This window comes from Talpa occidentalis, unplaced genomic scaffold (assembly GCF_014898055.3).
Source record: "Talpa occidentalis isolate TD23 unplaced genomic scaffold, MPIMG_talOcc4v2.1 talOcc4.9, whole genome shotgun sequence".
Lineage (NCBI taxonomy): Eukaryota > Metazoa > Chordata > Mammalia > Eulipotyphla > Talpidae > Talpa > Talpa occidentalis.
Window position 1 is genome coordinate 1,236,444 of NW_023605305.1, and position 11,212 is coordinate 1,247,655.

Here is an 11,212-nt window from a genome sequence, read left to right on the forward strand (position 1 = left end):
CAGACTGCAGGGGGACGCACCCCAAAGAGGCCGAGGGGGCCGAGCAGGCTGGCACCCCCACCCCGGTGTGGCCCCGCACACAGCCCTGCCCTCCCTGCTCACCCCCACATGCTCCTCTTCTGGTGCCTGCGTTGGGGGGCAGCTGGGGGAGGCGGGGGGCAGGCGGGCCGGCACAGCAGAGCCCCAGCTCACCGCGGTCCTGTGTGCCCCGTGCCCCCAGGCGTACGCAATGATGCTGTCCCTGTCCGAGGACGCGCCTCTCCGCACCGCCTCCCAGAGCCCTCTGGACGCTTGGTTGAACATCACGGGAGCCGCCCCCGAGTCCGGAGCCTTTAACCCCATCAACCACCTCTGACGACCCAGAGGGGTGGGGTCAGAGTCCAGAGCCAGGGACCGGGGCCCCGACGCCCGTCCCGACGGAGATCCCCGCTGCGGAGAGCGGCGGCGAGGCCGCAGGATCGACCGCCCGACCCGGGAGACCGTCGCCGGCGTCTGCCCACCCTCAGCGTCCGGCCTCCCGTCGCCGCTCAGCCCCGTGCCCCACGTCCCGGCTGCTCCCCCGCATTCGAACTGACCTTGAGGCCGCGGTCCCGGCGCCAGCGCACCCCTGTCCGAGGCGGCCCGCAGGGTCAGGCGGGCTGGACCCCGGGCTGGGGCCGGGGCGGGCAGCACAGACCGCGCTGAGCGGGGCAGGCGGTGCCGGGCAGAGCCCGGGAGCCCGCCGAGGGCAGCGTCCGCTTGAGCATGTGGTTTTGAAGATAGACAGTATTTTTTAAAAAATCGAAAAATGACTTGCAAATTGTTTTTTAAAAGTAATTTTGCATCGCTTTGAAATCTCAGCTTCCTCGCCGCCCGCGCCTGCCTGCAGGGCGCGCTGCTCGGCGTGTTCTTTATACTGTAGCTACGGCAGGATTTTCTACCCCCGACCGTCTGTGCGGCCGAGGCGCCGGGCGCCGGGGCAGCCCGCAGGGCGCGTCCACTCGTGCGGCGCCGGCCCCGGGGCCCCGGGCTGGGGCTGCGCCGCCATCGGCTGACGCGTGGTCTGTGTCCGGGGCCCACCGAGACCCCCCATCGCAGGGGAAGGCGGGCGGCGACCCCGGCCCCCTGTGCCCGCTCCACGGCGACCCCGGGAGGCGGGGCCTGCTGGCCGGCCGGACTCTCGCGCCCCCGCCTCCTCCCCCATCAGAGCCACAAGGCAAGGACGGGCCAGCCCACGGCTGCGGGCGCCTCACGGCCCCGCTCACAGCCACCAAGTCTGGGTCCCCCGAGACCCGGGATCCAGGACGCAGGCCGCGCTCTGTGCGAGGTGCGGCCCGGGGACAGCGCCGGACGGCGACGGGCACCGAGGGACCGGCAGGGAGCCCGGGCCGCGCCCTCCCGGCGAGTCTGCTTCCCACGGACGACTTTAAATTATTCCCGAGGGGCCAATCTCCAATAGTAATTTCTTCCCTGATGGATTTACCTTAATCTGTATATAACTTGTAATTTTTTCTAATTCATTTCTTTCTTATTTTATTTCTTCCTTAACAGTATTTTGGCATTAGACATTCTTATCGTGAAGAAATGATGTTAATATAAGTATCTAGTGACGGACCAAAACCCTGTACCGAGGCTGTGCTGTGGGGCGGGCACCGGCGGCGGGCGGCACCCCGCGTGCCAAGCCCCGTCCCCGCGCCCGCCGCAGCGCTGCCCGCTTCCCAGACAATCATGTGTTTTTGTTAAATCTGAGTTTCAGTTGCATTTAAGACAAGTGTTCTATTTATTTCTTTTGTGGTTTGGAAGAGTCACGGTTTCCCCACGAGGAGGGGAGAGCGCCAGGTTGTCCTCCGAGCACAGCCGGTGCCCGGGCAGCTGGGGCGCGCTTGGCGGGGGTCCCCCGGGGTGTGCTCTCGGGAGAGACAGCCGCAGGCGGGCGCCAGGCCCCACGCCCCGCACACCCGGGGAATGGCCTGCCCCCGCCCCGCCCCACCGCAAGCGGCCAGGCCGCAGCCCCGCAGCCCCGCCCGCCGGCACCTGGGCCTCCAGTGGCCCTGCGAACAAAGGGGCGCCTTTGAAAAATTCGATCTCAGATACAAACACCCCGTTTTCTGTAAACCCCAATTATATGATTTCTTTGCTAAAGAATAAGGTGTGTGCTCTTTTTTGCGCTCTGATGCCCCGCTCGAGACAGGGGCCCGGGTGCAGAGCCCCGACGGGGCAGCACCCCCCGGCCTCTATCGTGGCCAGCTCCGCCCATGGCCGGCTCCCGAGGGTCCCCTCAGAGCCCCTCCGGAAGGCCCTGCGGCGCGTCCTCCCTCCTGGGTGTTTGCCCGACGCTGAGTGGACTCGGTTTCTCCTAAACGTTCAGCCCCTCAGGTCCCAGCACTTGGCAGTCTCCGGGCGCCATCCTTGGACCTCCTGACAAAGCACTTACTTCCCCCGCCTGCCTCTCCTCGCCCCGCCCTGCACTGGCCTCCGCAGGCTCAGGGAGGCCCAGAGCCGGCCCCGCAGCCACTCTGGGCGGGTTGTGGGCAGGGCCTGCCATCCGGCCTCCCGCGGCAGCCACGGAAGTCCAGCGGGCGACCCTCAGCCCCATCCAGACTCCAGCCCCCGGGAGCCAGGCCCCCGCGCCACCCCAGGCCACCTGGGCGGGGCGCCCGTGACCAGCCGGGCCCTCCACGGGGGGCGCCCCGAGGCCCCGATGCTACCCCGGAGGCCTGCAGTCCAAGGACTGCCGGGGCGGGCGGCGGCTCCATGGACGGAGAGCCCGAGAGACTGCCAGGTCCGTGTGGCCCCCGTGGACCAGGCCCAGCCGGCCGCCCGCCCCCCCACCCCCCAACCTGACGCCGCCCCGAAGCACCGCGGGCCCCCAGCCCTCCCTCCCCGCCCGAGCGTCGGCGAAGACACGCACAGGCGTCGGCGGGAGCCTCCAAGCACTGGATGACCCAGCCCCGAGGGGCCCAAGTCTACTGAGCTGCATCGCCGAGGCGCGGGCCGCCCCTGGGCCGCGGGACACAGCTGGGGGCCCGGCCGCCAGCCTCCGGCGGCCGCGAAGCTGCCCTTGCCGGACGGCGGGCGCCGTGAGGACCTCGCGACGTGCCAGAGCCTCTCCTCCCGCCCCGGGGTCCGCTCCACGCCCGCGTCCCCCCGCTGGGCGATGATGCGACAGAAAGGCGAGAGAGGCGCTGGGGACCCGCCGGCCGCTCCGCCCGCCCGCCCCGCCGGCTCCGCCCGCTCTCCCTGCGCCGCGGCTGCTTCTCGGACTCAGCTCGGCTCTGTTCTGTGTTTCGTTTTCCTCTTGGGACTGTGTGTGTGTTGCAACAGAAATCAAATGTAAATGTCCGGTTTTCACATGTTTTTTTTTCCCAAAAGCCGGGGGAGGGCCGTGTGTCCCGCGTCCGGGTGTAGTTGCTTCTGTCCGTGATGTGCATGGCCCGTGTGTGGCGGTCACTTTGGTGTCTGTTCATGGATTGTGACGACGACGAGGAGTCCGTAGCTGCACTGACCAGGCGTGGGCCGGGCCGCGTCCGGGCTGAGCCCCGCCCGCCGAGCAGGGTCTGGGGGCGCGGGGTCCCCGGAGGGGGCGGGACACGGAGACACGGTGCCGGGAAGGCGCGAGGGCGGTGTCGCCGGTGTCGCTTTGACGCCTGTGGAAACGACCAGCGAACTCGTGTAGAGAGACGCCCCTCAGGCGGAGCCTGGGAGGAGCCGACTGCGGGAGAAGGTGGAGCAGGACTGAATGCCAAATGTAACCCCACCGACACTGAGTGGACACGTGAGACTGATATGCAATAAATCTGTGTGCTTTTCTAAGCCTCGCGCCAGCGAGTCTCACTTGGGGAGGGGCCGGCGGGGGGAGGAGGGCCGAGCCTGGGGCGGCTGCGGCGGCTCCTGTCCCCAGAGACCCTGGGCACGGGCTGCTGCCCGAGGGACCCCGCCCACACCTCCCAGCGGCCCCCTTCCTGCCTGCCTCCCGGGAATGAGCACTCGGAGCAGGCCCCGCAGGACAGCGCTGGCCCCAGAGGTGGCCCCTCCGGGTGTGCCCTCCAGGTGTGTCCACTGCAGGTGTGGCCTCCAGGTGTGCCCTCAGGTGTGCCCACTGCAGCTGTGCTCTCCAGAACTCAGCCCCTTGAACTCTTGCCTGGGGTCATTTGCTGGCACAAGGGCCCCTGTTGTAGGGGTGGCGGGAGCCTGGCCCGCATGGCCAGTGCCCCTTCTGGAGGGTAGCTTGTGCCCCCTCCTCCCATGCCTGCCAGGGCCTGAGCCTGCCCCACAGGTGGCGTGAACACCAGCCACAAAACGGGGAGCAGAGATGCAGCCTGGGCCCCTCCTGAGAGCCTGGGTGTCCTTGTGGGGGCCCTCACGTGCCCCCAGCAGGGCCTAGCTCTTACCCGGCTCCTGCTGTGAGGGGGGCCAGAGTGACGAAGCCCAGGAGGTGAGTGCTGGGCCCTGTGGTCCCCAAGCCCTCCCACCCCCCACAACAGAGGCCAGCCCTATCCCCAGCGTCCCCAACTGCAGCGTAGCTGTCACGTGCAGGTCACCCCCTCCCGCCCCACCCTGGACCCCGGCAGCTCCTACGTGCCCCCTGCTCCTCAGCTCAGCCTTGGTGAGGCTGGGGGTGCCGCACACGGCGGCTCCCCGTGGGGTTGGCGGCTGCATCCTCCACTCTCCCTGCGGGTGGCCTCGGGGCATGCGCACCTGCAGCCTGCATGGCCTCTCATGGGGGTGACACCCGCCCAAGCCCCGCACCCAGCTCACCCCCTTATACCCACACGCCGCAGGAGGCCACACCGGCCCCGGTCCCCGGCCGGCACCAACCGCCCCACTGGCACTGAGGGGCTGGCGGTGCGTGCTCCACCCAAAGAGGCCCGACAGGCGCCTCTCCGAGCCCCACCACGGCGGCCTGTGGCCTCTGTTTTCTTCGCGAGGTGGGGAGAGAACAAATGAGTGTCAGACACAGAAAGAGGGCAGGCACCCCTCCGGCGGCCTCGGAGGGCTGGTCCCAGGGCACCCCGGGACCGGAACCGCGGGCTCCCAGGACAGGCAGGAGCCCCGGGTCAGGAAACACGGGCGCAAGACCGGGCTGCTAGGGGAGGGTGGGCCAGGGACCCCTCCGTCGCCAAGGGCAGGCGCGGCACGGACTGCAGGAGGGTGGCGGGAGGGAGGGAGCACTGGGGGGTGGACGGAGGGTGGGCAGGTGGGCGAGTAGGTGACGCAGGGTGGATGGGGAGGACCGGTGAACAGGCGGGTGGGTGGGGGCGGGAGGAGGACGGACGGGCGGTGGGCAGGGGCGGCTGGGTGGCCACCACACGGCCATTGTCAGTGGGGCGCTGGCAACTCCAGGGCCTCCAAGGGGCCTGAACAAGTTCTGGCAGAAGTAACGGGGACCGGAGCCCCCAAAGAGCAGCTCTGGGAGCACTGAAGGAGACAGAACTCCGTCTCGGAACAACACGCTGGCCCCAACCCGGGCCCCGGGCCTTTTCCTGCCCGTGCGTGTGTTTTATTTTGCGTTTTCTCTATTGAGGAGACGCTGGCTCACAAGCCGGTATGCGGGGTCACAGGCCCCGCCCCCTGCGCGGGGTTGGGGGGGCTGCAGCGCCCACACTCCCTCGGGCATGACCCCGCAGCGAGCCGTCCGCCTTGGTGGCCAGGCCGGGGCTCGGCCCGGAGGGCCCCTCCTTGGGGCTGTGTCTCCGTCCTCGGGGAGCAGGTGATGAGTCTCAAGGCCGCGGCCACGCTCCCGGGAGCCGGTCACCGACCGAGGGCAGCGCCCACGCCCCCGCCCGCCCGGCCCCATCACGTGAGCCCCACCTTTGTCCAGCCTGGCGGCCTCTCGGGCACTAGCCGGAGGGAGAGGGGCTCTGCGGGCCAGCGCGGCTGATAATGGCCCCATTGTCAGCCCCGAGGACGGGCAGAGGAGCGGAGCGCGGCTGACAAGCAGACTTTGTCTCCCGAGCCCGCTGCCTCCGGAGAGGCCTGAGAAAAAGGCTCCATTCGGGGAACGGGAAAAAATCCACAGGAGAAAAATGTGTCAATGAGGAATCTGTTTTCTGGGAAGAAGGATGCTTTTGAATTCCCCCGCAGGTTCCCTGTGCGCCAAGGGGCCTGTGGCCGTGCGCAGAGAAGCGATGCTGAGAACTGAAAACCCGGCTGCTCGCCGCAGCGCGTCTCCAAGACGGAGCAGCGTCCTAATTGGGGGTGAAGTGGCCGGCCCAGGGCGGTTTCACGGGGACAGGAGGACCAGAGAGGCGTTCGCAGGCACAGGTTTGGTCACAGGGTTCTGGGGTGCAAGGTGGATTGCAGTCCCTGCCGAGAAAGCCCACCTGCACCCTCCTGTGCCCTCCTGTGCCCACCTGTGCCCTCCTGAGCCCATCTGCGCCCACTTGCGCCCACCTGTGCCCTCCTGCGCCCACCTGTGCCCTCCTGAGCCCACCTGTGCCCTCCTGCACCCACCTGAGCCCTCCTGCACCACCTGCGCCCACCTGCGTGGGGCCTGCTTTCGCTCCAGATTCAGAAAGGGCAGCGGCGGGCCTCCCCCGGTGGCGCAGCGGTTGAACGCTGGGCTGCAAAGCTGCCCGCAGCCTCTGCAGTGCCGGTTTGATCCTCGGCCGCTGGCGAGGGTCCCACATGGCGCAACAGCCCTCTCCTGCCGCGTGTGTTTCGTCAGTCTGCCTGCTCTGCTCCCCGCTCTGGCTCTGGTGAATCCTCTCACCCTCCCGCGCTTCTGACTGTACCCAGTGCTGGTATAAATAAATAAATAAGTCTTAAAAATAAAAAGAAAGGGCGGCGGCTTTGATCCCAGAGTCCCAGGGCACATAAAGGCACCGGCTCCAAGGTCACAGGAGGGCAAGCCGGGCAGCAGGCGGGTCTCCAAGCCCCACGGGAGGGCGTTGGTGCCACTGAACTGGGCCCAGGCCCCTGCGGGTTCCAGGAGCCCTGGAGCTGGCACAGAGCAGGACCGCAGGGGGCGCCGGGCACTGGCCTTCCAGCCCAGCCTCCCAGAGCTGGATGCCCGGCCACTCAGGGAGCGAGCACGGAAGCCAGGGAGGAAGGCCCGGGTGAGGGAGTGGAGGCCGCCCTCAGAGCCGCCCCGCGGGGCCCCACGCCGCCGGAACAGGGCTCGGGCGCAGAGCGAGGGGCTGCTAGAAGCGGGGTGTCCACGTGATGCGTCTGCTCGGCCCTGGGCGCGACGTGGGGACAAACAGGCCACCTGCTGGACACTGGCTGGACCTGCCGCCCCAGCCGACAGTCTCAGCGCCCCTGCTTGGCTTCCTGGATTGTGGGTCAGAGGTCAGAGGTCAGAGATCTAGTGCGGGCATCAGGTCGCTGTCCCCTCCTCCGCCTGACGTGCCGTGGCACCCCGGGCACAGGAGGACAGCGGCAGGGACACGGAGACACAGGCAACAGGACGCGTGTGCGTGCAGAGAGCACTGTCAGTGCAACAGCACGCGTGTGTGAGCGAACATGTGTGCGGGGGGAATACATGTGTGCACGCAAGAGAACACGTGTGCAACAGAATCCTGAGTGGTCGACCCTGTGTGTAACCGAATGCGCGTGTGCGTGCAGCAGGGTGTGTGTGGCAGAACGTGTGTGCGGGAGCAGTGGCGGGGAGCAGGTGGGTGTGGCAGCACACAGGGCGCATGTGACAGGCCATGCGTGTCCGTGTGCGGGAGCACACGTGTTCGTGGGACAGAGCAGGGGGACAGAGCACCGGCCGAGCTGCGTGCAGGAAGTGGCTGGCGCGGGCCTGTTCCCAGGGCGCCCCGGGAGCGGCGGGTCAGCGGGGGTGGCGTGGGGAGGGGCTCCCCCTTGGCTGCGAAGGCACCGGGGACAGCTCCTGGGGCGCGGCGGGTTCCAGGTCGAGGCGGCGGGTGCCCCGCTGTGGCCTGTTACGACTTGCCGAGCCGGCACCTGCAAATCACACCTCACCTGGCCGCACTGTCCAAAAGCTCGGGCCCCCCGGAGGCCCTGGCGCCCCGGCCCCACACCAGGCCACCCCGCCTGCCTCCAGAGCCGGGGCGCCAGCCGCTCTCCGTGCGCCCTGCACCCTGACTGGAAACTGTGTTTCCAGTTTTCTGGCTGGTGGCGCGACCCCCTGGGAGTGTGAGGACATTTTCCATCCTCGGGTGGAGACAGACACGCATTAAAACCAAACCCGCTTTCTTTGGAATCCCGAAACAGCCTCGTTACTACGAGGGACCTGGGCTCTGGAGCCCAGCAGTGGGGTTCTCGTCCTGGCCAGTGACCAGTGTCCCCACTCGCGGGAGGGGGCAGCCAGGCACCAACCAGCCCCTCCCGGTTCCATGGGGCCCCGACATGGCCCCCTCAGGGGTCCACGGGGCGATGCCAGGCTTGGCACACTCAAGCCGTCCACAGGGAGGAAGCGACACTCGCCGTGGGGTGCCCGGAGAGGGAGTCACGTCGGTCCTGTCCAGCCTCCTGCGGCCGGCACCCCTTGCGCCCCCACCATGTGCGGCCCACGCAGCCCTCTGCTCCCGGCACAGAGGCGCCTCTGTCCGCAGGCGCACCCACGGCCACCCTCTCACCCGAGGGCAGCGGGCATCCTTTCCCAGCCGCCGCGGTCGGGGCGGGCACCCCGGGGCCCTGCTGGGGCCTCTGTTGCCTGTGCCAGGCTGAGAGGAAAGGAGAGCTTTTGTGCCCAGCCCCAACCCTGCACCCCCGCGGGCCCGGGTGGGGCGGGAGGTGGCGCTGACCCTCACCCTGGCAGGGGACACTGGGGCGCGCTCTTGCCTGGGGCTGGGCTCGGGGCCGAGGAACAGAGTTTGGAGGAGCAGAGGGGTGGCCCCGGGAACCTCGGGGCAGCCTCTGCATGCGGGAGTGTCCACTTCCCCCAACAGCCCAGATTGGGGTCCACATCCTCTCCCCTGCTGGGGAGAGAGGGAGCCCCCGGAGGGCAGGGGCCAGGCGCTGAGCCCCGGCTCACCTACTGAGGTGAGGCCCAGAGCACAGACCCGCCCCCAGGGCCTGACCCCAGCGCCCAGGCTGCCTCCCAGGCCAGGACCCCAGCAAGGGGACAGAGGTGGCTCCGGCAAGGTGCTCATGGGGAGGGAGGGAGTCCAGGCCGCCACCCGCTGCTGCAGGCCCCAGTTCCTATTCTTGAGGCCGAAAACCTCACCTAGTGGGTGGGGGCCGGATGTGCCGGAGCGGGGAGCCGCCTCCTGTGCACCCGGGCCCCTCTGTCCTGCCCGAGCTCCACCAGACCCGCCAGGCAGCCAGGCACCGGGGGAGAGCCTGCAGGGCCTGCACCCCCGCCCCCGCATGGGCACAGGCAGCAGCGGACGCGGGAGGCTCATGGGAAGGTGAACACACACGGGCCGCCCGGAGGCCAGAGTGAGGGGGCCTGTCCCGGGCGGGCTCCTCCGAAGCCCTGACCCCCACCCCGCAGTCTCTTCACTCCCACCTGCCTGTCCCCAACCCGGTCCCCAGACCTCCTCCTCCTAGACACCGGCAGAGCCCAGGTGCCAGGGCAACTTCGCAGTCAGGAGGGCGGGCACCACGGTGCTGGCTTAGGGCTTCGGCATATTTGGGGTCATGGACGTCACCCCAACAGGGGACTTGGTCCGCAGTGGTGAGCATGACCTGCCTTCCTCCAAGGGGTGGTCAGGAAAGGCTGGTCGGGGAAGGTGTCAGGGAGCAGAGGGGGGCAGAGGGCTGGGGGAGCAAGGGGAGTCCCGGCCGAGGACGGCAGGCGAAGGCCCTGAGCCCCGGGGACACGCGCTCTGCACTGGGGGAACCTTCCTGCGAAGCTCGGCCCTTGGGACCCCCGCAGAGGCTCTCAAGGGGTTTCATTTGCCTCTCAGTGAGGGACACAGCTGCACGGGGGGCCCGAGGGAGGGAAGCAGGGCCGTGGGCACCCTCCGGAAGGGCCCGGCTCTGTGCCAGCCTGGCCCGGCTCTGGGTCCCAGCCAGGTTCACCTGCTGGCGGGGGGCGAGTAAGATGCCTGAGCTGTGCCCCCCCAGCCCCACCCGGCTGAGATAACTGAGGGTCCCGGTCACCCAGCCAGCGAGCAGGCCTGTCCCCAGCCACAATGGCGCCGGCCAGAGTCCGGGTATGGTGCCCTCAAGGCCTCCGACCTTGGGGAGCCTGACGGCGCTCCTGGGGCCTAGGGATGCCGGCGGCGAGGCCAGGCGCTCCGGTGCAGTACCTGCGATGGCCTCTGGAGGGCAGCAATGGCCCGCCGTTCCCGGGAGCTGCCAGAAAACCTGCCACCCAGGTGACCGCCCGGCAGGGGGCCCCCAGGGCCTGTCCCACTGGGCACCTGTTCCACAGAGCCTGGACCTGGCTGCTGGCAGACGTGGGGGGACACAAGGCATCAACTTGGGGCAGACTGGGCAGGCCACAGGCGCTCAGGGCAGAGCTGCCCCTCAAACCACAGTCAGTGCCCAACGACGTGCCAAGCTGGACCCCGCAAGCCTGCAGCACCCCCTGGCCTGGCACAGGGTGGCAGTTCACACAGAGCCCGGCCCCGAGGGGGTGGGCAGGGATGGGGGGCTGTGTCCCACAGGGGACTGGGATGGGGGCTGTATCCCATGGGGCTGGGATGGGGGCCCTGTGCCCCTCAGGGGGCCTGCCCTGAGCCCACATGGCGCCAGGGCCCAGCTCGGCGAGGGCACCCCTCTGGGATGCTCCCGGCATGGGTCTGCGCTGCAGAGGAGGCCTAGAGAGAGGCTTGGGACAGGGCTCACCTCCAGGGCGGGGTCCTGCATGTCGGGGACACCATGGCCGGCCTGGCTCTATTGTGGGGTGAATGTGCCCCAGGAGGCTGCAGAGGAGCAGCCCCCCCAGAGGTGAGCACCCTCCTCCTGCCCGGGGCTGTCCTGCTCCTCACAAAGGGAGGTGAGGGGTTTGGGCCGCGACTCGAGGTGTCTCGGGGCGGCACGTCGGGATGACAAGTGACCGCAGCGAGGTCACGCCAGGGGTGAGGGACGAGCGTGGTGACGGGACAGCGCGGGATGCCCAGCCTGGGGCCCTCGCCCGCCTCGCGCCCGCGCCCGCCTTGCCCCTTTGCTTGAGTGAGTGGCCCCTTGCTGCCCTGGGCTGCCGCCCGCCGGCCACAGCCTGCCCACCTGCCCTCTGCCTTCGGCGGGGCCCGGGGGGCTCCTGGCCCAGCCCCTCCGCTCCAGAGGCGGGCGCCGTCCTCGGGGCACCCTCAACTCCTTTCGGGGAGCTCGGCCGGGTCCCCCGAAAGCCCTCTGAGGAGGCCGCATCTCG

General features: G+C 69.1%; 1 protein-coding gene across 1 annotated transcript in view; it reads left to right on the plus strand.

The window, feature by feature from the left end:
- The window catches only part of PRDM16 (PR/SET domain 16), a 148,640-nt gene extending 148,262 nt beyond the window's left edge, over window positions 1-378 (plus strand). The window contains 1 exon segment of the mRNA XM_037499564.1: window positions 221-378. Coding sequence (XP_037355461.1) covers window positions 221-355 — 135 coding nt within the window. The 3' untranslated portion in view covers window positions 356-378.
- The last annotated feature ends 10,834 nt before the right edge of the window (window positions 379-11,212 follow it).